The sequence below is a fragment of the Dreissena polymorpha genome, chromosome 3 (assembly GCF_020536995.1).
Source record: "Dreissena polymorpha isolate Duluth1 chromosome 3, UMN_Dpol_1.0, whole genome shotgun sequence".
In the NCBI taxonomy this organism is placed as follows: domain Eukaryota; kingdom Metazoa; phylum Mollusca; class Bivalvia; order Myida; family Dreissenidae; genus Dreissena; species Dreissena polymorpha.
Genome location: NC_068357.1, coordinates 124,132,258 through 124,158,285, shown reverse-complemented (window position 1 = coordinate 124,158,285; position 26,028 = coordinate 124,132,258). Strand labels below are relative to the sequence as shown.

The 26,028-nt window shown below is 34.5% G+C and overlaps 1 protein-coding gene across 1 annotated transcript in view; it reads right to left on the bottom strand.

Annotated features, from left to right (window-relative positions):
* Positions 1-892: 892 nt before the first annotated feature.
* LOC127872566 (uncharacterized) overlaps positions 893-26,028 on the bottom strand; it is a 29,584-nt gene continuing 4,448 nt past the window's right edge. Inside the window, exons 3-4 of the mRNA XM_052415891.1 lie at positions 1,487-1,545; positions 893-1,162 (exon numbers count right to left, since the gene is read on the bottom strand). Coding sequence (XP_052271851.1) covers positions 893-1,162; positions 1,487-1,545 — 329 coding nt within the window. The remainder of the gene's footprint in view (positions 1,163-1,486; positions 1,546-26,028) is intronic.

Genomic DNA, 26,028 nt, shown 5'->3' with positions numbered 1-26,028 from the left:
GCAGAAGACTCCCAGACAGTCTGCGATGTTGCCAATTACGTCTGGGCACCTGCAATAAATAGACTATCAGACAGTCTGCGACGTTGCAAAGACCGTCCGGGCATCTGCAGGAGACTCCCAGAGGGTGTCAGACAGTCTCCCAAAACGTCGGGGCACCTGTAGGAGACTCACAGACAGTCTGCGACGGTGCAAAGACCGTCTGGGCACCTGCAGGAAATTCCCAAACTGTCTTTGACGGAGTGAGAGACTGTTGGGCACTGTTACAGGCTGTCTGGGAGTCTCCTGAAGTTGCCCAGACGGTATTGGCACGTCGTAGAATGTATGGGAGTCTCTTGCATGTGTCCCACCGGTCTGGAAAACTGTCTGGCACCATCGCAAACAGTCTGGGAATCTCCTGTATGTGTTCTTACGGTATTGACACCGTCACAAACTGTCTGGAAGTTTCCTGCAGGTGCCCCTCCGGTGTGAGAGACTGTCTGGCAACGCCGCAGACTGTCTCGGGGTCTGCTTAAGGTTCCCCGCCGGTCTGAGAGACTGTCTCTACCGTAAAAGACTGTCTGAAAGTCTCCTGCAGGTGCCGAGACGGTATTGGCACCGTAGCAGACGATCTTTAAGTATACTGCTGGTGCCCAGACAGTCTTTGTACCGTCACAGACTGTATGGAATTTTTCCGAAGGTGCCCTGACGGTCTCGGAGACTCCTGGCACCGCCTGGGAGTCTCCTTCAGCTGCACAGAGGTACTGGCACCGTCGAAGACTGTCCATGAGTCTCCTGCGGGTGCCTCGCCGGTCTGGGGGATTTTCTGACAGCGTCGCAGACTGTCCGGGAGTCTCCGGCAGGTGCCCAGACGGCATTGGCACCGTCACAGACTGTCTGTGAGTCTCCTACTGGTTCACAGACAGTCTTGGCGCCGTCGCACACTGTCTCGGAGTCTCCTGGAGCTGTCCCGCCGATTAAAAAAGACTGTCTGGCACCGTTGCAGACTGTCTGGAAGTTTCCTCCAGGTGGCCAGACGGTCATGATATCGTTGCAGAAAGTCTGGGAGTCTTCTGCAGGTGTCAAGACGGTTTTGGCACAGTCGCAGATAGTTAAGGAGTCTCCTGCAGGTGCATCGCCGGTCTTGAAGACTTTCTTGCACCGTCGTAGACTGTGTCGGGATCTCCTGCAGGAGCCCAAATGGTCTTGGCACCGTCGAAGACTGTCTAGGAGTCTCTTGCAGGTGCCTTGCCGGTCTGGGAGACTGTCTTGGCACCGTCGCAGACTGTCTGGGAGTCACCTGAATGTGCCCCGCCTGTCTGCGGAGACTGTCTGGCACCGTCGCAGACTGTATGGAATTATAATGCATGTACTCAGACGGTCTTGGCACCGTCGCAGTCTAGTGCATTCCTCTTTATGTCACGTAGCTTGTTTTACATGTGACTGCTGTCCTCAACCAACTCGCGTTTATGGCTGCCACAGTCTCCTGCCACTTTTTCCGCTTACTTACCTCAGTCACCAATGGCCCGTGCTTTTCCTCCAGCAGATTCTTGGTCTCGATAACAAGCTCTAAAAGTATATCTATCTCTTTTTTGGACCACAAATGGCACTGACTCAAAATGTTGCTGTCTTCGTCTTCCATGTATTGCGTGTAATTTAGCCGTCGGATTTTGATGGCGGCAGTGGTAATTTTCCTAAAAATAGCGACTACCACGACCGCAGTCGACTGACCACACCGTCGTGCGACCACAGTCGCGGCAACTTGCTTCTTGAACGCGGCGAGTTGTCAGTAGGCGGCCGACGTGCGTCGGTCGACCACACAGTCAACCGACTACAGTCGGGTTTTGTAGTTTTGCATTAAACCGGACGCTGGCGTTGACATTTCGGAAATTGCCATAAGGAACAATGCTTTTTAATTGTTTAGCCTTATTTTACAAAATATTGTACGAAGTTCTCGTTGATTTTGAGTAGTGATGTTACTTCAAGCTGAAAATGAACATCTAAAAGAAGACATAGCAGCCAAGTGCAAAAGCTGAAAATGAACAATTGAAAATGAAAAATTGAACAAAATGTGTACATTAAATAGCCAGGTTGTCTTTTTGCAAATGAGTAATTGAATACTTAACAAAAAAACTTGCAATAAAATGTCTACATTTAGTAACCAGATTGTGTTGGGTTTTTTTAACCAGGGGCTTAAAAGAATGTATAAACTATATAAAGGAACAATTAAATAAAGTTAATCAAAATGATATTAAACCAACTGATAAAGCTTTTGAATATTCAGTGAAAAATAACTAACTGACAAAATTGAAAGACTGAGCAAAAAAAAATCTCGCAAACATATCTGAGATGAATTGAACACTCTGTTATGACGTGACTTTGTATATACGAAAGATGATTTGAATAAACGTGGTCTTCAGGTTTTAATAGATCACAGTTTAAATTCAGAACGGTCATTAGTGACAGAAAAAAACAAAAAAAAAATCGAATATGAACAGAGAAACTAGAGGAAGTAGAACATTTGGTAAGTTGCGAAGATTCGGAACTTAACACCACCCCTGAAAAAATACAACATTCAGCAGACACAATACGTATTAAACTAAATCTAAAGAGAACTGCATCACGTGAAATATATTCTAATAAAAAATTACACAATTGGAAGAAATAGTTAAAAAAAGGCTGCTGTAGTGACAAAGATAAAAAAAATGAGCATTTAGAAGCTGCTCTGAAAGAAAGAGAGACAGATAAACGAAATGAACAACTCAACTCAACCAAATTTATTCAATAATAAGGCCTCCGGCCTATATTATATAGGCAACAATAGAAAAATCATTTACACCCCTCGATCAACATTTTTCTTAGAACTTATTTGGAAAACATATACAAAGTACAAAGTAAATAAAGTGTAAAGATTGCGAATCGTTCTTACACAACTGATAGCTGGCCCAAAATATATAGGTAATAATAAAAAATGTGATAAATGTAGCATGTATATAAATGTAATGAAAACAACATATTATATATTTGGTGGTAAGTGGCATAACCACGCCTACAAAGAATGTTATTTGTTAGGAAAACATAATAAAGAAAACATTTATAGCATGTCAGCTTTTTAGTAGCGTCAATAAACGTTACGTCATTAAGCTTATGCTGTTCTTATTTGCAAAATATTTATAAATGAAAACGACGTCATATCAATGACGTCACTTAATAGTGAACTTTGTACTAAGAAGGGCGGAGTATTGAAAAATATAGTTCACGTCCAAAAGCTTGAATCAAAATAATCGTGTTAGAATCGAAAAAAAAATATTTTTCTATGCTGGTCCGCCTTCGAACAACCAACAGTATGGAGTACAGATGCGTGTTATCAAATCACAACGAAAGTTTACAGTATTTAAATGACATTATTACTGATAATGGTACTATAATTAACGTGATATTTTGGGCATCTAACAGTTTATAGGTGTCTTTCGCAACCGTTGTTTATTTTTGGTGTTTTCACTTCATATACACTTATAATTGTTAATGCAGAATCAACATACTATAACAATATCCCGGACAGAGAAAAAATTTCCATTTGAATATCAACCGTACTTTCGTTTTACAACTGATCATGCATGTACGATGTGATACTAAATTCAGTTTTAGTGCAGATTCGTTCGAACGACACAATTTTGTTTTACGGATCATTTCGGCTTACAGGACTCACCAGTCAAGTAACATATCGAATATAAAATATATTTTTATAAACAACTGATGGGTTGCAGATAATTGGTCAGTAACCACATTTTAACTAACTCTTTTAACCTGTTTTTTTTTTCAGCTCAATTCAACAGTCAAAAATGCCCATAATATCACTTTAACTTTTTTGACGACACCAGTAAGATACACAGTTACAACAATTTGTATTTGAACTCTTGAAACTTTAAGTGTGTATGCAAGATTTGTAAATGTGTTCAATAGTAATATATTGATAAAAATATGTTACAATAACACAAAATAGGCAATAAGAAGTATGCATTGAATAAGAATTTCATAAAATGCAGCAAAGACAAATAAGCGTCCCGAGCCTATTGTGACGAAGATATTTCGTATATATTTTCTACAATAACCGAAGCATTCGTCGTTCTTCGTAAGTCGTATGAATAGATATCGCTGATGGAAATTAAAATTATCCGTAAAACGAAATTGTGTCGTATGAACGAATCTGCACTAAAACTAAATTTTACACAAAAATATATTTTACATGACTGGTGAGTCTTGTAAGCCGAAATCATCCGTAAAACAAAATTGTGTCGTATGAACGAATCTGCACTAAAACGTAATTTAGATTCACATCGTTAATTGAGTTATTTCTGTCGTCAGTTGTCAAAACGAAAGTACGGTTGATATGCAAATGCATTATTTTTCTCTTTCCGTGATATTGTTTGAATATGTTGATGCTGCATTAACAATTACAAGTGTATATGAAGTGAAAACACCAAAAATAAACAACGGTTGCGATAGACACCTATAAACTGTTAGATGTCCATAATATAACTTATGATATCTTGGATGTGTATGAAAATAGTTTTGGTCTGTGCAAAAATTGTGGCTGCCAGGGTGTTCACTAGTCATGAACGTTGGTAAGAATATTTTGTTCTTATGACATCTTGGGCTGCACAGAACAGGCCCGTTCCTTTGAAACTATACCCCCCCCCCCCCACACACACACACACCTTACCGTTTCTGCTGACGGCATGCTTCTCCTACGTGCTCTATGTCTATTTGTCGCCATAGCAACCATAATTCTTAAAGCGGGTATATACGATCTTGTCAAATATTTATTAATTAATATAAAATGTGTAAAAAACGTATTATACATATATTTCAATATAAACTAAAATAAAAGTTAAGAAGAACACGGGTCGAAAAATGCGAAAGAAGCCATATATTTAATTCTGAAATCGAAAAAGGCTGTACAGCCGAATTCGCCAGCATGTATATAATGCATGTACGATGTGAATCTAAATTTAGTTTAAAGCGGGTATATACGATTTTGTCAAATATTTATGAATTTATATAAAATGTGTAAAAAACGTAGTATATATATATTTCAATATAAATTAAAATAAAAGTTAAGAAGAACATGTGTCGAAAAATGCGGAATAAGCCAGATATTTAATACTGAAATTGAAAACGGCTGTACAGCCGAATACGCCAGCATGTATACCATACATGTACGATGTGAATCTAAACTTAGTTTAACGGTTTATTTGAATTCCTGCAACGATATCTATTCATACGACACACGAACACTAACTCCGATCCTTATACAAAGACGAATGCTTCGGTTATTGTAGGAAAATATGTACGTCACAATCGGCTCGGGGCGCTAATTTGTCTTTGCTGCATTTTATGAAATTCGGCTTTAATGTATAATTTTTCTTGCCTATTTTGTGTTATTGTAACATATTTTATCAATATATTACAATTAAGCACATAAAAAAATCGTATATACCCGCTTTAAAGCGGGTATATACGATTTAGTCAAATATTTATGAATTTATATAAACTGTGTAAAAAACTTATTATATATATATTTCAATATAAATTAACATAAAAGTTAAGAAGAACATGTGTCAAAAAATGCGAAATAAGCCAGGTATTTAATTCTGAAATTGAAAACGGCTGTACAGCCGAATTCGCCAGCATGTATACCATACATGTACGATGTGCATCTAAACTTAGTTTAACGGTTTATTTGAAATTCTGCAACGATATCTATTCATACGACACACGAACACTATCTCCGATCCTAATACAAAGACGAATGCTTCGGTTATTGTAGGAAAATATGTACGTCACTATCGGCTCGGGGCACTAATTTGTCTTTGCTGCATTTTATGAAATTCGGCTTTAATGTATAATTTTTCTTGCCTATTTTGTGTTATTGTAACATATTTTATCAATATATTACAATTAAGCACATATAAAAAATCGTATATACCCGCTTTAACGGTTCATTTTAAATTTCTGCAGCGATATCGATTCATACGACACACGAACACTTACTAAAAAGACGAATGCATCGGTTATTGTAGGAAAATATGTACGAATTATCTTCGTCACAATCGGCTCGGGGCGCTTATTTGTATTTGCTGCATTTTATGAAATTCGTCTTAAATGTATCATTTGTCTTGTATGTTGAGTGTTATGATAACATATTTGTATCAATATATTACAATTTAACACATATAAAAATCGTATATACCCGCTTTAACGTAGGAATAAAATGAAATGACTCGCATAATATCCATATTGCCATCTGTCCACATGTTAAGTTTCATGAAAAAAAACATGAAGAACTTTTAAAGTTATCGCAGGATCAAGAAAAGTGTTACAGACTGACATACTGAGCGCAAACCGCAAGTCCCTCTCCGATTTCACCTGTCGCAATTCTTTTGTTTTAATAAAATTATAAATATAAGACCATTTATCTATGCATATTGTTGAAGACTCATCTTTGGTAATTATTTCGTACATAGGTTTTGTACCTTTTGTGTTGACTAAGATAGACCTTAGGCTATTGGGAATAAAAGGCTTTGTGAGCAAGTTTTTTCATTACTACTCAAAAATAAACGAAAATTTCGTACAATATTTCGTAAAATAAAGCTAAACAATTAAAAAGCATTGTTCCTTATGGCCATTGTCGAAATTTCAACGCCAGCTGTGGTCTGGTAAAATAGATGTTTGTTGATACAAAATGCTCGTTTTTATTATGGGTTTAACATGGTACCATTTTAGTGTTCGTGTGTCGTATCAATAGATATATTCGCAGGAAATTAACATGGAATGTATTGTGGTCACAAATAAATAAAAACGAGCTTTTGTATCTACAAAAATCTAAGTAATTATACCACATCTAGCGTTGAAATTGTGCCTATAGCTATAAGGAACACTGATTGTTTAGGTGGTAACTTTATTTTACGAAATACTTTACGAAATTTTCGTTGATGTTGAGCGTTATTGAGAGTTTAACTGCATTAATAATTCCTAAGAATAGTAAGTAGTTCTGATTGAAGTTAAATACTATGCAAAATCTTCATAATTGTACAAAGTTTAATCTTCAGCGTTGTGCATCAAGTCACCGACACAAATGAACGCCTTTTTCAAACCATGATTTAAGAAATTCACTTTAATTTGTTACCAATTGTTATGTCTGGGTTATGGATTTTGAAGCAAAGTCTGATTTTCAAATGGATCTTTTCTACAGAGTTCACCAAATGGTTTTAATGTATCTTTCCGAAATGAATTGTTTATCGTGTTAATTAAGTTTTCAGGATAGTGAGTTCCACAATTGTATACTTTTTTAGCATCAATCATTGTATTCACAATATGCATCCATTTTCCATTCCCAGTGGCAATTCTACGTATCCATTAGCATTTAGAGCATTTACAAAAGAAAACAGATCCATCATCTTTAAACCTCCTTCGGCATACTTTTTAAATTAAATAGTTTTAATAATGCGTGGTTTGCCATTCCACAAAAAAATTAAACAATAGTTCATTAATCTCTGTTAACATATCATGTGGTGGATTTGGCAAGGAAGCAAACGAATGATTTAAAGTGATATTATGGGCATCTAACAGTTTATAGGTGTCTATCGCAGCCGTTGTTTATTTTTGGTGTTTTCACTTCATATACTCTTATATTTGTTAATGCAGCATCAACATACTAAAACAATATACCGGAAAGAGAAAAATAATGCATTTGAATATCAACCGTACTTTCGTTTGACAACTGATCATGCATGTACGATTTGAACCTAAATTTAGTTTTAGTGCAGATTCGTTCATACGACACAAAGGCATAATTTTGTTTTACGGATCATTTCGGCTTACAGGACTGGTCACGTAAGAATATCGAATATTAAATATATTTTTATAAACAACTGGTAGCATGATGAGTTGCAGATAATTGATCAGTAACCACATTTTAAATAACTCTGTTGACCTCTTAATTCTTTTTAGCTCAATTCAACAGTGCAAAATGCCCATAATATCACTTCAACACAGGTAATGCTAAGGTTTAATTTTCTTGAAATCTACCAATCGGGGTTGAAATCCGCACACACCAATAACGTAACAAGGCTTTAATTGTCACTATCTTATTAACGTAATTTAGTTATATAATTTTGGTAACGCCAATATGAAACGTTAAACCTAACATGTCAAAAGTTTGTTGGCTCCAATTAAGTTTTCATCTTCTTAATTGCTTTCCGAGCTAAATTCATTTTAACCTATGCAGACTACTTTCGTTTTGTCAAAATTAACTTTAAAACATGAGTAGTGTGTGAAGTGTGAAATACATCTAAGGTTTCATTCAGATATTCTGCAGAGCCATCCAAGTGACCGTTTCAATCAGCTCTCGTATGTATGTTACGACTCGTAAACCAGTTGCGACTATCGCAACTTAACGTTTTGCGTTTCAATAAACTTTCGTAACCCACGATATCGTAGAATGCTCTCGTAAGTTTACGTGACGTAAGAAGCAGTCGTAGCGACGTCAAAACCAAAATGGAAGCTGCGTATGTTGTTCGTAGACGCCGAGTAAGACGCTTTTTGCCCCGTGTTTTGTTGGACGATATCCCAGAGGATGTATTCATGTCGCGCTATAGATTTAGCAAAGAAAAATTCCTTAAAATAGTGGACTAGCTTCGCCATGATTTAGAGCCGCTAACAGTCCGTGGAAGAGCAATAACTGTGGAAACTAAAGTAAGAACGCTACGCCCGACTACGGGGTGATCACTTTTCTTAATGCACATTTTGTTTTGCATGCTTTCTATAAATGTTTTTCTTATAAGTTGACTACTTTCCTTTAAATAGTTTTAATTGGGATCAATAAGTCAGTTTCTACCCTTTGTTTACATTTGGATTGACACCAACATAATATTGCAATTTACGTAGTAAATATTATTTACTTCAAAACATATGTGTAAATTATTTTTGTTATAAAATTATATTGTTCAACAACAGTTGAACTACATAAACTTTCCGCCGCTCGAATCATTTGTGAAATAAATGATTACTGTGGCTGTAAGCTTCTATCTTAATTGAATGAGATGGGATTTCGGATATTGTTTGTGTACGGATAAGTGCTGAATGGAGCCTTGTTTTTGAACAAATTAATTTGCTAAAGGTTTGTTTATCAACGCTGTAAGTCTCGTAACAATGTATACAAAAATTGGTCGTGTGATTCTTCAGTATTCTTCAATATATTGATATTGCTAAATGATGTAAATTGTGCCTTGTTTGGCAACTCTGTTATCAAACAATTGATATAACAATTGAGTTAGCAGGATATCTTGTTCTTAAAAGCACACACGCTACACATTAAAGTAAAATTTTCATTTTAAAAACTTAAATGTATATTTAACGTCAAGAAGTATTCAATTGTTCATGTTGTCCTACAGGTTCTCATCAGTTTAAGATTCTTGGCGAAAGGGAACATATATTCAGAGCTGTCTGACCTTCATGTGATTAGCAGATCATCTGTCTCACGAATTTTACCTGCGTTTGTGAGTTCAATAAACAAGCGTATGATTATCATTCGGTAAATGTCTTTATTTCTTTTTAATAAATGCTTTACATTTATCATAAGGAGTTAAAAATAAGGAGTTAATATTGGTGTATACGTCATATGCTATACTTAAAGTCTCTATAACGCTCAAAATCAACGAAAATTTCGTCAAGTGTTTCGTAAAATAAAGTTAACACCTTAAAGCGGGTATATACGATTTAGTCAAATATTTATGAATGTATATAAACTGTGTAAAAAACTTATTATATATATATTTCAATATAAATTAACATAAAAGTTAAGAAGAACATGTGTCAAAAAATGCGAAATAAGCCAGGTATTTAATTCTGAAATTGAAAACGGCTGTACAGCCGAATTCGCCAGCATGTATACCATACATGTACGATGTGCATCTAAACTTAGTTTAACGGTTTATTTGAAATTCTGCAACGATATCTATTCATACGACACACGAACACTATCTCCGATCCTAATACAAAGACGAATGCTTCGGTTATTGTAGGAAAATATGTACGTCACTATCGGCTCGGGGCACTAATTTGTCTTTGCTGCATTTTATGAAATTCGGCTTTAATGTATAATTTTTCTTGCCTATTTTGTGTTATTGTAACATATTTTATCAATATATTACAATTAAGCACATATAAAAAATCGTATATACCCGCTTTAACGGTTTATTTGAAATTCTGCAACGATATCTATTCATACGACACACGAACACTATCTCCGATCCTAATACAAAGACGAATGCTTCGGATATTGTAGGAAAATATGTACGTCACTATCGGCTCGGGGCACTAATTTGTCTTTGCTGCATTTTATGAAATTCGGCTTTAATGTATAATTTTTCTTGCCTATTTTGTGTTATTGTAACATATTTTATCAATATATTACAATTAAGCACATATAAAAAATCGTATATACCCGCTTTAAATAAGGCCTATTTTGTGCAAACTTCAAACATCTTCTTGTTCTTAATTATAGAGCCTAGGGCTACTTAATTTGGTATGTCCGTATGTCCGTCCACCAGATGGTTTCTGGATGATAACTCAAGAACGCTTAGGCCTAGGATCATGACACTTCAAAGGTACATTGATTATGACTCGCAGATGACCCCTGCTGATTTTGAAGTCACTAGGTCAAAGGTCAAGGTCACGGTGACCCCTAAATAGTAAAATATTTTCCGGATGATAACTCAAGAACGCTTATGCCTATGATCATGAAACTTGAAAGGTACATTGATCATGACTCGCAGATGAACCCTATTGATTTTCAGGTCACTAGGTCAAGGTCACGGTGACCGGAAATAGTAAAATGGTTTCCGGATGATAACTCAAGAACGTTTTATGCCTAGGATCATGAAACTTCATAGTTGCATTGATCATGATTCGCAGATGACCTCTATTGATTCTCAGGTGAAAGGTCAAGGTCACTGTGACCCGAAATAGTAAAATGTTTTCTGGATGATAACTCAAGAACGCTTATTCCTAGGATCATGAAACTTCATAGGTACATGGATCATGACTCGCAGATTACCCCTATTGATTTTCAGGTCACTAGGTCAAAGGTCACGGTGACTCAACTTAGAAAAATGGTTTCCGGATTATAACTCAAGAACACTTACGCCTAGGATCATGAAACTTCAAAGGTACATTTATCATGACTCGCAGATGACCCCTATTGACTTTCAGGTCACTAGGTCAAAGGTCACGGTTACTTCACACAAAGAATGGTTTCCGGAGGATAACTAAAGAAAGCTTACGCCTATGATCATGAAACTTCATAGGTACATTAATCATGACTCACAGATGGACCCCTATTGATTTTCAGGTCACTAATTCAAAGGTCAAGGTCACAGTGCCAAAAATGTATTCACTCAATGGCTGCCACTACAACTGACAGCCCATATGGGGGACATGCATGTTTTACAAACAGCCCTTGTTTGAGATGATTCTTTACAAAGAAAGATGCTACTATTGTATTTGTTATAAATGTGTGAAAGTCTCTAAGAAGGAACCAGAGATTATTTACCCTTTACCAAACACCAACATGATTTTACGGGTTTATAGCTGACGACTTTATAAAAAATTATGATAAAATGAGAAATTGCTCAAGATGAGCAATTTCTCCATTATCACAATTATTTCTACCCTACCTGATTATTTCCTTAATATTCCATTACAATTTAATTGTCGTCTCTAACCTTTTTCAAATTGGGAAAGTCCAAAATGTGTCGTTTGGTAAAGGGTTAAGGCATTTTGATTCCTACGGGTCTTGTGAATCTGTTTCAAATCAAATGCGTATATTTGATCTTCAGCATCTAAAAATATGTGAAATAGAAAGAACGACAATATCTTTTGGAGAGATAAATGTACCTACGTTAAAAGCAATGGGACAGTGCTTCAAAGGAACAATTCCCGGGCTTTTTAGTCTGTTTAGTTAGTAACTTTTTCCATATATAAAAATGCTCACCCTTCCAACTTTAAGCGCCCAATGGGACGAGGGATAGACAGAGAAAGTCACATGCTTAAGTACATTTCAACCCATGCGCATTGCGGGTTTTTTTCGCATAAAAAAACAGTGGAGCGATACAGGGCCATCATGGCCCTCTTGTTATTTATTTGTGGCCACAGTTAATTCCCGCGAATATATCTATTCATACGACACACGAACACCATTTTAGTGTTCATGTGTCGTATGAATAGATATGCAAAAAATAATAAAAACGAGCATTTTGTATCTACAAACATCTATTTTACCAGATCACATCTGGCGTTGAAATTCCGACAATTGCCATAAGGAACACTGATTTTTAATTGGTTAAGTTTATTTTACGAACAATTGTACGAAATTTTCGTTGATTATGAATAGTAATGTTACTTTAATATCATATAAATATATATATATATATATATATATATATATATATATATATATATATATATATATATATATATTTGTGTTCATGTATTTCAATAATATTTTAGATTGTTAAAAAGATTAAATTAAGATTGTTATTGTTTAAATACACTTTAATCACAATAAAAATATGTTATATCAACTTTACAGATTCCTAAATGTGGTGTCGACCTTCCCTGGGTCAACGCATGATATTTTGTATTGTCTGATTACTTTTTTGGTTGTAAATAACCTCAATAAAGTGATATATGATATATAAATACACAAACACAAAATAATGAGAGTATTAGACGGTTTTTTTTAAATGTATCCACAAACAAGATGTGCATCCTGTAGCGAAAGGTCTGTAACAATAATAACATTGTATTATCTACGCTGAATACTAACGTGCTTTTTTCATTTAGAGAATATATATGTTAAGTGAACACTTGCGATGTGTCAAAGATAACACAGAACTGAAGTGAATCAATGAATGGCTTCACTGCTTACGAATGTATTATTGTGGTTAGAATTTGCAATTATTATAATAACATGTTGCACTTTCTTGAAGACTAGTGCTGGCATGTCCTGCAGTTTCTTTGTAAAGTGGTTGTGGTTTTACTATATTGGGTACAACAGGTGCTGAAAAATAGTAAATTAAAATAAAAATTCTATTCTTCAAACATACTAATGTATATCACATTTTTGTTATTTTTTAAATATAAACATTATGGTAAATATGTCAATTATAAATTAATAAGTGCAACCCACTATTTCACAACATATAAATATTCCAATTCTCTATTACTTAATTGCAGCAACATCACCATACATACATTACAATATGTACCTTAAAGCGGGTATATGCGATTTTTTCAAATATTTATGAATTTATATAAACTGTGTAAAAAACTTATTATATATATATTTCAATATAAATTAAAATAAAAGTTAAGAAGAACATGTGTCGAAAAATGCGAAATAATCCAGATATTTAATTCTGAAATTGAAAACGGCTGTACAGCCGAACTCGCCAGCATGTATACCATACATGTACGATGTGCATCTAAAGTTAGTTTAACGGTTTATTTGAATTCCTGCAACGATATCTATTCATACGACACACGAACACTATCTCCGATCCTAATACAAAGACGAATGCTTCGGTTATTGTAGGAAAATATGTACGTCACTATCGGCTCGGGGCGCTAATTTGTCTGTGCTGCATTTTATGAAATTCGGCTTTAATGTATAATTTTTCTTGCCTATTTTGTGTTATTGTAACATATTTTATCAATATATTACAATTAAACACATAAAAAATCGTATATACCCGCTTTAAGATGTTTCTACGTTGTACCAGTCATGTTGTTAAGATATGGTTTTTACTAATGGTGAATTTATATATGAAATTTATATCCACTATGACATGAATTACTTTTATGATTTATCAGTAATAATGCCAATGTTTTTAATGAGTAATGTCTTGATACCGCAACATCCATATCTTTAGCAGATGGACTGCTTGAAAATGCTGAGATATATGCCAGAGATTTAATCTAGTGAAACCCTTGAAACCATATAAAATGTATGATGTTTCATAACGTTTAATATGAAGCCTTTAATGTCATGTTAAAATATAAGTGTGTATATGTATGGTCAAAAATGTTCTTTTATGAACATTATCTACGTACATAGTAACATAGGCATTTTTTCTTAATAGTAATAATGTTACATAAATGTATGAAACAGATACATTGTGAATTAATATATATAAATATCTGCTTTTTTACCTACATTTTACAAAAGAAATTTTATGACTTAAAATATACAACAAGTGGAATTAGAATCCCAGTAGGCTCAACTCCAGTGAAAAATGCCCATAATATCACTTTAAAAGTTAATTAAAGTGATAGGATTAAAATAGGCTAAAACAAACCAAGGCTCAAAATGACATCTAAACAATTTCATCCGGGCTGGCGGGCGGGCGGAACAAGCTTGTCCGGGCAATAACTATGTCGTTCATTGTCATATTTTAAAATCATTTGGCACGTTTGTTCACCATCATTGGACGGTGTGTCGCGCGAAATAATTACGTCGATATCTCCAAGGTCAAGGTCACACTTTGAGTTCAAAGGTCAAAATTGGCAATAAATGAGCTTGTCTGGGCCATAACTATGTCATTCATTGTGAGATTGTACAATTATTTGGCACATTTGTTCACCATCATGGGACGGTGTGTCGCACGAAAGAATCACGTCAATATCTCCAATGTCAAGGTCACCACAACTTAAAATAGATTTATTTTGAAACAAACTTACAAAGGGGGTTAATTTTGTTTGTTCATTTCAAAAGTTCAGTTTGAGTTGTCTCCCTTTATCAGATTTTTTTTCACAATGAAAACCTGGTTTTGTGACAATTTTGTCCCTTGTTCACTGTTGAATTGAGCTGAAAAGAATTAACAGGTCAAAATAGTTAGTTAAAATTTGGTTACTGACCAATTATCTGCAACTCATCTTGCTAGCAGCTGTTTGTAAAAATATATTTTATATTCAATATTTTACGTGACTGGTGAGTCTTGTAAGCCGAAATCATCCGTAAAACAAAATTGTGCCTTGTGTCGTATGAACGAATCTGCACTAAAACTAAATTTAGAATCGCATCGTACATGCATGATCAGGTCTCAAACGAAAGTACAGTTGATATTCAAATGCATTATTTTTCTCTTTCCGGAATATTTTTAGTATGTTGATGCTGCATTAACAAATAAAAGTGTATATGAAGTGAACACGCCAAAAATAAACAACGGTTGCGATAGACACCTATAAACTGTTAGATGCCCATAATATCACTTTAAAAACAAGACAAGAAACATTCCTTTAAAACTCTTCTTGCAAACGAGGGTAATATAAGGTCGCCGTGGAATAGTGTGTATGGTGTCCGCCTAGCATCCGGAAGGTCAGGGTTTGATCCCCGTTGTGGGAGCTTTCTTTAGATCTCCCCCATAGACACCAAGTACTGGTTTCAGTCCCAGGAAACCGACTCAAGAGTGTTTCAAATAAGCCTTAGGTTTAAATAGGTTTAGACTAAAGCAGGGTTATTTGCACACCTACCTTCAGGTCTGTCCACTTCCGTTGACAGTCTTTGCCTTTTCGACTTAGACCTCCGACCGCATTTACGCTTATGAAATGAAAATATGAATTGTAAAAAGTGTGAGCAATTACATCATAAAAATGACCAAACATAGATATAAAAAATATGTATAATTATTACAATTTGTAATTTTAGTTGTTGTCTTTAATATAACTTTTGGGAGCATTTGCCCGAAATGTCAAGTTATGTAGTCAACTTTAAAAAACTTATAAAATGTACTACTTGCCCAAGTTCCAAAAACATTAATTCAATAAATTGTGTTATTTACAATTTACTTGCTAAGGTTTTGGTACAGTGGGTTAGCGTGCATAATTTAGATGAACATATAATATTGCCACGTTGAGTCCTGACGATTCAGTTTTCCTCGACCCAAATTTATATCAATAGTGGCATATGTGCATAATTTGAATCAATCTGCAATTATATTAATTTTGGACAAGTGTATTAAAATCATAGGGCACATATATGCTTTATATAATATTAGGTTTGGAGATGGAATATTTTGTCTCCACACACATCTGCTAAAATTCGCCTCTGCCCAAGCAATTTCACTATGATCGAAAGTTCACTGTGATAGAAAGTTACTAAAGATTTCAAATTAATAAATAAATAAGACACATATTAATTCCACCTTCTTAACATATAACGTCATACATCTGCGAATATTTGCAGTAAGTCTTATTCCTTATTATTATTCAATATCGTGAATCTATTATTGCTACTTACTCCTCGGCGATCATTTTCCACAGCGATGCCTTATCCTTGGAAGTTATATTCTGGCTGAACCTTCCAAACAAGATTGTGTAGTGTTTTTTTTTCAATTGCTCCTGCAAGCGCAGCAATTTCACTGTCTGACCAATTTTTGGCACAGAAGAGCTTATGGGATGGCATGGTGTCTGTCTGTGTTATTTATGTATGTCTGTCTGTCTGTGTGTGCGTTAGACTTTCTCTTGTTTATCCGATAAAGTCCACATTTTTCATCAGATTCTTTTCAAACTTGTTCAGTGTGTTGATAAAAAATCTGATAAAAACCCACATTGCGTTACCGCCGATACCCCGTCTTTATACAGTACGTTAAACCATTTTAAAATGTCAGGTCCGAAATTAAACCATGATAAAGTCCGATTAACAAATTCTCATGACATCCGATTAACAAATTCTCATGACAGTGAGTCGAATGCCTTCTCACAATCTATTAGCATCAGCAGACCCGGGATATTGTTTTCATCGGTGTAATTAAGAATATCGTAAATGAGTCTCGTGTTCTCTCTCTGTAATGCCATAAAATGAGATTGTTCCCCAAACGTCTTGCTTATATGTCAATAGATCGGTACTGGAGTACCTATGTAGCACTATGCTGATCCTTCACCATTCTTTTAAGCTGTTCTACTTTTGACTCAAGCTCCTAACAGTATTGTATTTCACCTCTTCCCTACAAGCTCGTTGCTCGTCTTCGACATCCTGATTTTTGCTGAAATTTCTGGTAACTTGAGCGAAAATACTATTCAACTTTTCATCCGTAGATAGGTTGACAAACGATTCACTGTTACTACAACTGACTTTTCTTTCTGAGTCCTCGTTGAAAACAACCCGGACCCACCGTTTCCACAACGTCCGCCATTTTGTTCACCATTCTCAGGAGGTCGAACAAATCGCAGAGGAATATCCATCAGTTCCTCCATTTTAATCCTCTTTCTCTCCTCCACTTACATGTATATCTGTACTATCAACACTGTGCATTTGCTAATGCCAATTTATCCATTTATGTTCAATAACGTCTACAAAATAATAATTTTATTTACCACGTTTTTAATTACGTTTAACTTTACACGACATGTTTATTGTCTTGTAATGTTTTCCCTGCATTTTCATTTTCAAGCTTTGTATAATTAACACTAAATTTTATATCAGTATTTTTCAGTTTTCTGTTTATATGTTAAGAACTTTCTCTTAATTTAATGACAGTTTGTCGACGCTCATTTATTTGTTCTTTTGCAAATTGTAAGTGATTAAAAAAATTGTCTAATTTAACATGTTGTGCTCTGCCATTTCATTAAATAAAAGAATTCTCCACAATTGAATTTGTTGAAAAATCTTACTCAAATAGTCTCCTTTAGAAAACTACTCATTCGTTTAATCTTCAATGAATGAATATGTGTGTGCATATTGAAACTAGAAGTTGCATTCTCATTTATTTGCTTTAATTATTGTCCAGATATTTGAGAAAGCCAATTACAAACATTACTTTTGAAAGTGATATTATTTTTCAATGCAATGTTATATAAATCTAAAACAAGGCCCAGACACACATTCCAGAATCTTATTTCCTTAAAGGCTCATTTGATATCAAGTTAAGTGGCAAGATGTTATATTTCTCGATGACATTCATTTTCACAAAACTTGTACTTGTTTGAAAGTCTGTGTAGATCTTTCACAGTTACAACACACAACAGTGTATCAATGTAAATATGTGAATTGTTTAATTGTATTGACCAAGTTCAAGTTGTCTGAGAACCAGCATCCACAATAAATAAAATGTTTGCAATCTTTTCCTTGGGTTGATAAGTCTCAAATTCATCTGAACCAAACTGAAGACTGCGGTTAAGTGCCTCTGAACCTCACTGAAGACTTTGGTTAAGTGCCTCTGAACCTAACTGAAGACTAGGGTTAGGTGCCTCTGAACCTAACTTAAGACTGCAGTAAGTGCCTTTGAACCTACTTTAAGACTGCGGTAAGTGCCTTTGAACCTAACTTAAAACTGCGGTAAGTGCCTCTGAACCTAACTGAAGACTGTGGTTAAGTGCCTCTAAACCTAGCTGAAGACTGTGGTTAAGTGCCTCTGAACCAAACTTAAGACTGTGGTAAGTGCCTTTAAACCTAACTTAAGACTGTTATAAGTGCCTTTGAACCTAATTTAAGACTGCGGTAAGTGCCTTTGAACCTAACTTAAGACTGCAGCTAAGTGCCTCTGAACCTAACTGAAGACTGCGGTTAAGTGCTCCTGAACCTAGCTAAAGACTGCAGCTAAGTGCCTCTGAACCTAACTGAAGACTGCGGTTAAGTGCCTCTGAACCTAGCTGAAGACTGCGGTTAAGTGCCTCTGAACCTAACTGAAGACTGTGGTAAGTGCCTTTGAACCTAATTTAAGACTGTGGTAAGTGCCTCTGAACCTCACTGAAGACTGCGGTTAAGTGCCTCTGAACCTAGCTGAAGACTGCGGTACAAGTAGCATTTAGTAGCATTAAGAAAGGTTCAAAGTAGGGAAACAGTTACAGCTGCTGATCTCCGGTCTTCTCAAATTATACAAAGTTTTGTTTCCCAGAACATCGCATATATGCTTCTAAAACAATTCGTGGATCGCCAGCGTACTGGCAAAAATGCATGGACGATCTCCTGGCCATAGTTCGCCAACTGGGCGTATTTACCAGGTTTCTTACAGTATCATCTGCTGACTAGTGGTTGGTGGACATCATATCCATAATTGCTCAACAACATGGTGTGCAACTAACTGAAAATGATGTTTCAAATCTGACATGTGAACAAAAATGTACATGGCTGAGAAATAATCCCGTAACTGCCGCTAGACATTTTGATTATAAAGTACAACAGTTCTTTAAAACTATCATTACAAAAAACAAAGTCCTTGGCGAAGTCACTGACTATTTTATACGAACTGAATTCCAACAGAGAGGATCTCCCCATGTTCACTGTGTTTGTTGTGTGAAAAATGCTCCTGTTTGTGATATCAATACAGAAGAAGAGCGTTCATTTGTTAACAAATATATATCTACACAGCTTCCCTCTCAAATTGATGACCCAGAATTATACCAGTTGGTGTCAACTCTTCAACAGCATCGACACAAGAACTTGCAAGAAAAGTGGTCATTTTTGCCGGTTCTATTTTCCAAAAGTACCAGTACCATTTACATTGCTGTTAAAAGATAAAAGAAGACATTGCATCTGAAAACACAGATACAGCAACTTACCAGGAAACAAGTAGCTTAAAAGATATTGCCGGGTCCTCTGAAGAACCATAGCTCAATTATAAACTAGTGTTAAAAACTGTTGGTGAATGTGTATATTCATGTAAAGAAAACAATAATTCATTATAATTACAACAAATACTACAGATGTGTAATATTAAAGAAGAAATACATGCTGATGCAATCAGACAGTCAGAGTCATCTGTTAAGATATTTCATAAGAGGGAACCATGTGATGAATTTGTCAATGACTACAATCTAACAATAATGAAAAGCTGGGAAGCTAATATGGATCTTCAGTATGTAACAGACGTGTATGCATGGATAAAGTATATTGTAAGCTATGTGACTAAAGACGAAAAACAGCTGAGCGACCTTCTCAGAAATGCAAGCAAAGAAGCAAAAGGTTTAACCTTGCGACAGCAGCTCAAAAACCTAGGAAATGTTTTTTTCACCACAGAGAGGTTTCTGCGCAGGAAGCTATCTATAGAGTTCTTCCAATACCATAAAAAAGAACAAGCAGAAGTGTTATATTTGTGCCAACAGACATGGATGAAGATCGTGTTAAAATTCTCAAACCTTCACATCTTATAGAACACTTGGACGATGATAGTGAAGATATATATTGTAAAAGTTTACCAGACCGGTATGTAGCTAGACCGGATTGCCTTGAAAATATGTGTCTAGCTGAATTTGCGACATCATATACTGCCTAAAATGAGCCACCTGGTTACTTTCAATCGATTTATATGACACAGGATGGTGAAGAGGTCACAAAGGAAAAAGTAATAAAATTGAAAATGGCAACGGTTATATGACGAAACGATAAGAACCTTGTATAATAAGGACTCATACTTTTTCAAAATTCAAATAACCTGAAAAATTTTATCCCTCAAAGCTTATGTTATATATAACATGGCGAGAACAAATCATGCTGAAAGATACAAATGGTTCTTACGAAGAAGCGTTTAAGGAACATAAAGAAACTCTGAGAACCATCTTTGAAGCTTATGAAAAAAAACATAAAATCGTTGACAATGCAGTGAATAGTCTTGATGATGATGCACCGCCAGTTTGAGCATGGTAACTGATTAACAGGGAAGCTATTCAAACAGAACTTGAAGATTCTACACAGGCCAGACAGTGATAGTGCTTTTCTCGATCCAGAATGCCACAATATTCCTCCATTGCAGTCCGCACAGGCTAATCAGGGACGACACTTTCCGCTATTATGGTATTTTTAGTTTCAAGGAAGTCCTTCCGTACCGAAAATCATGATTAGGCGGAAAGTGTCGTACCTGATTAGCCTGTGCGGACTTCACAGGCTAATCTGTGATGACACTTAACGCACATGCATTAGGCCCATATATTGTTCTTTGTAAAATGACTGATTTTATAGTGTAAATAAATCACATTATTGCATAAAGATTACAGCTTCGTGTCCTAATGGATTTAAATTATTCATGCTTTGCCTTGTTTTCTTAGGACGTATAATATATATATATATATATATATATATATATATATATATATATATATATATATATATATATATATATATATATATATATATATAGTCATTCCTTGAATATGTGTTTAGGGAATAGGAAAATATGTATGAATTATGAAGAATTAAAATTGGTTTGATTTAAAAACATGAATAAATATGCAGAAAGTGAAGTCCAATTGCTTTATGTTTTGTTTGTCTCATCATGGGTTACCAACTCATTATTGTTTTGTTTTAAAACCTCTGTCTGGATTCGGAAAAAAGGCGCAATAAACCATGTAATTCGGAAAAAAAATGAAATATTATAAATATCATTATAAATAACAGTATTTCAAGAACTTTTATGGTTAACGTTTAACTGCATTTAAAACTTATATTATAATTTGTAAATGAAATAAATTATTGTATAATAAACTCAATAAAAAAGTTTATTTGAAAAGTTGGGATATTTGGGGGGGGGGGCTTTGGTCAATTTTGAGGGAAAAAGTTTCCTTTTGCCATTTCGAAACAGCCTGTAAGAGGCTTTTTTTAATAAGAACAAATGTTATTCTTGTACATTATAACTTCAGTAGTGATGTGTTAGTATAGGGTCGCAGTATTCACGGATAATATATTAAAAAATATTTATCTCAAGTACTTTAGTGTTGGCATTTTGTCCGACAACTCAAATGTTTGCTAAGTTTCACATTATTACAAAATGGGGGTAAACATAAATTACTAAGTGCACTTTGCTCTCTTTCTTTTTCTTCGTTGGCGCATATTGATAAGGAATGTAAACTTATTTTACTTCAATCTGACCCTCTATATGAATGTGCTTGTATTATTGAATCTTTCACTGACTACTATCTTAAATCTTTTATTAAAATGTACTTAACAAAACTAGAAATCGTATCAAAATTGAGTTTTGTAACAAAGGTCTTGATTTAATTGACCTTCCTAAAATATTCAATGATAAAAATGTACGTCGGTTGATTCCCCTTTATTTCCGCAATACTGAATCACCACTTATTTGCTACAAATATAGTAAACCTGTAAGAAGTATCGTTTTTAATTATAATTCTATTTCCACAGATATAAATGTGATAAGAACTTGTCCTACATTATGTGACTGTACTAGTTCTAAATATATATATGGTCCAGTTGGACATGTTATTACTGGGGACCTTAATTTCATTCAAAATAAAATCCTTAGAAATTTGCTACGCAGAGGCCCTAAGTACAGACTGCCTATTCCTGTTGATTTTGATGACTGCATTAAGAATATCGTAACATCCTTACATGATTATTGCACTAAATGGTGCAGGAAGGAAAATGCTGAAATTACTGCACTCTATCATTGGAAAACAAAAATATTTAGTATGGCCATGAATAAAATATGTTTTTATGATACACATCCTTTGGCCCTACCACATTCACCTAAATTGAATTAACAAAATCTCTATAAATTGCTTGAAGACTTAAAATCTAAATTCGTCTTAGTTCCTGCTGATAAGGCTGCTAATAATGTTATCATAATATGACGAGTGTTTTATGTTCAAACTATTTCACAAGAACTTTCACAAACTACATCATATTGTGAGTACAATAAGCAACCTAATGAAATTATTACCGACCATATTGCCCAATGCATAAAGTTAAATGTAATAGTCAATATTACTGACAAGAAATTGCCATCACTTTACTGGATACCTAAATTACATAAGACGCCATATAAAAGTCGTTTTATCGCTAATTCAGTGTCTTGTACCACCAAACTATTATCAGTGTATCTTACATCTGCATTGAGTGCTATTAAATATCATATAGCTAAATTTTGTAATAAAGTTTATAAAAATAGTAATATTAACCTATTTTGGTCAATAAAAAACACCTTAGAAGTTATTGATAAAATTGAAAATAAAAAATATAAGGTGTCACAGGTAAGTACTTATGATTTTTCTACACTATATACAACGCTCCTTACGCTTTACTAATTTTAATAAAGTCCAAACTTGTTTCTTTGATTGAAAAAACTTTTGCTAGAGAGAAGTGTTTGTATCTAGCTTTAAACACTAAAACAGCTTTTTTTTACTAATCAGATATTAGATAATTACATCATTTGGACTTGTCTTGACTTTTGTGAAGCACTTACTTTTCTTTTGGATAAATTGTTTGTTGAATTTAATGGTAAAATATTTAAACAAATTAGTTGCGTTCCTATGGGTACTAATTGTGCGCCACTTATAGCTGACCTTTTTTTATATTGTTATGAAAGCGAATTTATGTTAGAATTATCTAAAACTAAGCAAGTAGATTTGATTAATTGTTTTAACCTTACTAGTAGGTACATTGATGACTTACTTAATTCAGATAATCCATTATTTGAACAATATATTCACAAAATCTACCCAAAAGAACTAGTCTTAAATAGATCGTGTATATCCAATACAGACGCTGCGTATTTAGACTTACATTTAACTATTAATAATAATTTGATCAAAACTAGTTTATACGACAAACGGGACGATTTTAACTTTGAAATTGTGAATTTTCCGTTTCTAGATGGCAACATCCCTAAAGGACCTTCCTATGGTATTTACATTTCGCAGTTGGTACGTTATGCCAGAGCATGTTCGTGTATTAAAGATTTTAATGATCGTAATCTAATATTAACTAAAAAATTGCTAAAACAAGGCTTTTCGTAGCATAACCTAAGAAATAAATTTGCTAGATTTTACTCTAAGTATGGTGATTTAATTTCAAAATATAATGTTTCTTTAAAATGGCATTTAAATAATGGAATCTCCCATCCATCATTTTACGGAGATGTTTTGAAGCGTGTCCGCAAATTAAAATATGTTAAACCGAATGTTCATATTAAACTTTTCAATTTAATTAACTTGTTTTTATCAAAAGGATACGATGCTTATGTACTTAAAAACACGTGTTTGATGGTTTTCGATTCACTATATCTTTCTTCCCTTAAAATTTGGAATCATTAGTGATATTATAGGCATTTTTCACTGTTGAATAAAATTGTGTCATTGTGTCGTATGAACAAATCTGCATAAATACTACATTCTAGGCATTTTTCACTGTTGAATAAAATTGTGTCGTATGAACAAATCTGCATGTAAACTACATTTGGACTCAAATCGTACATCAAATCATTTCTGTCTTCAGTTGTCAAAACACCTATATACTGTTTGATTCCAATAATGTCGCTTTAATGGAATTACCATTTTTATTCATTTGCTTCTTAATATTAAATCACCTAAACTTGTTTTATTAGAAGCACAGCCCCATTAATATTTTTATTTATTACTGCCCCTGGAATTTGTTCACGTCATTATGTCATATTGATTTTTTGTGACGTCATGCGACCGACTTTCCCAGTTGTAATCTACATGCATAGGTCATTGGGTTTATAACGTTCCATTTTATTTATATTTTCTCTCTGATAGACGTTTCTTGTTTGATTTAATTATTTTTATTTTTTTAGCAGTCACATAAACAACCTAGCTATGTAATCTGGAATTTTTACACCCATTATTGCTGCTTCTTCATGTATTTGCGCGATGATTATCTGAGATATTAACTCCATGATGCTATATTCTAAAATCTTTTCTATAAAGAAGGAATGTAGTTGACAATTGTTAATAGTTTTATTTGATCGTTCGTCAAAAAGTTGTAACTCTGTTACTCTTGTATCTTCAATGCAATTGAGTAATTCAATAGTAATTAAATTGAATGCGTTTTAATTCCCTTTTATTATTGTTTAATTTGAGTTACAATGCTATGACGTTAAATTTTATTTACACTTAAATGTATTATGAATATTGCTGGGCCAAGTGTGAGGTTGAGCGCTCTATAACCAGGTTTAAACCCCCAATGCTTTGCATTGACCGTTCCAAGGCGGTGACCCCAGCTTTATTCATATTTTGTGTTTATGTTGGTTTGTATTGTGCTGTTTTGTACTGTTTGGGCAATCGGTCACTTGCCTTAAATAAAGGACCAACTAATTGTTTTTAATGAAAATTCAATACTGCTCCAGCAGCTGGAGTTTCACTTCTTTATATTGTTATGAATCTAACTCTAGAAAAACGGGGTTTGATGCAAGTGCTTAAATCAGGGACAACGCTTTCTGCTATTATTGTATTTTCGTTTAAAGGAAATATATTTTTACCAAAAGTCCAGTTTTTTGCGGAAAGTGGTCTCCCTGATTAGCATGTGGGAAAAAGAATGGGACGACACTTACCGCAAATTCTTTTAACCCCGTTTTCCGAAACCGAGGCTCATATGGAGGGCGACAATGACATCAGTTTTTATTGTATATACATTTCTTGTGAATAAGTCAGGGGAAATAATTAAAATGTTATTCAAGCGAATGGGCTGGATTTTTTTTACTTTATATTATGCCTTTATACATATATATATAAATATTAATGATCTGATTTAGACTGTTTGCTTAAAAGAGGAGACATATTCAAGGATGCCGCAAGCTTGCGGCTTATTTAGGCCCATATCTTATCTTGTTCATGAATTTCCATATTTAAAGGGACTTTGGTATTACGTTTGGTAGAATTACTAATATGCCCCGTTTACAAAGTATATTAAAATAAGGCTATATCATAACAATGTTTTCTTACTTTTCACAACACAAACAACGGTGATGAATGACAAAGTAGAATACTAGTAACAGTTGAGAAAAATACCAGAACATCAACCACATTAAAAATGCTTTTTATTGTTTATTCCCATTTATGTATGAAAGATACAAAAGAGGCATATCACTCAATTCTAATTACTCTTGGCATTTCTTCTGTAATACTGCAATGAGCCGCGTCGTGCGAAAATGGGTTTTATGTTATATGAGTACAGTGTAGCTCCAGCCTAGCCTGCACAGTCGCCGTGTCTGGTCAGGAACTGCCCTGTCCGCTATAAAGTCG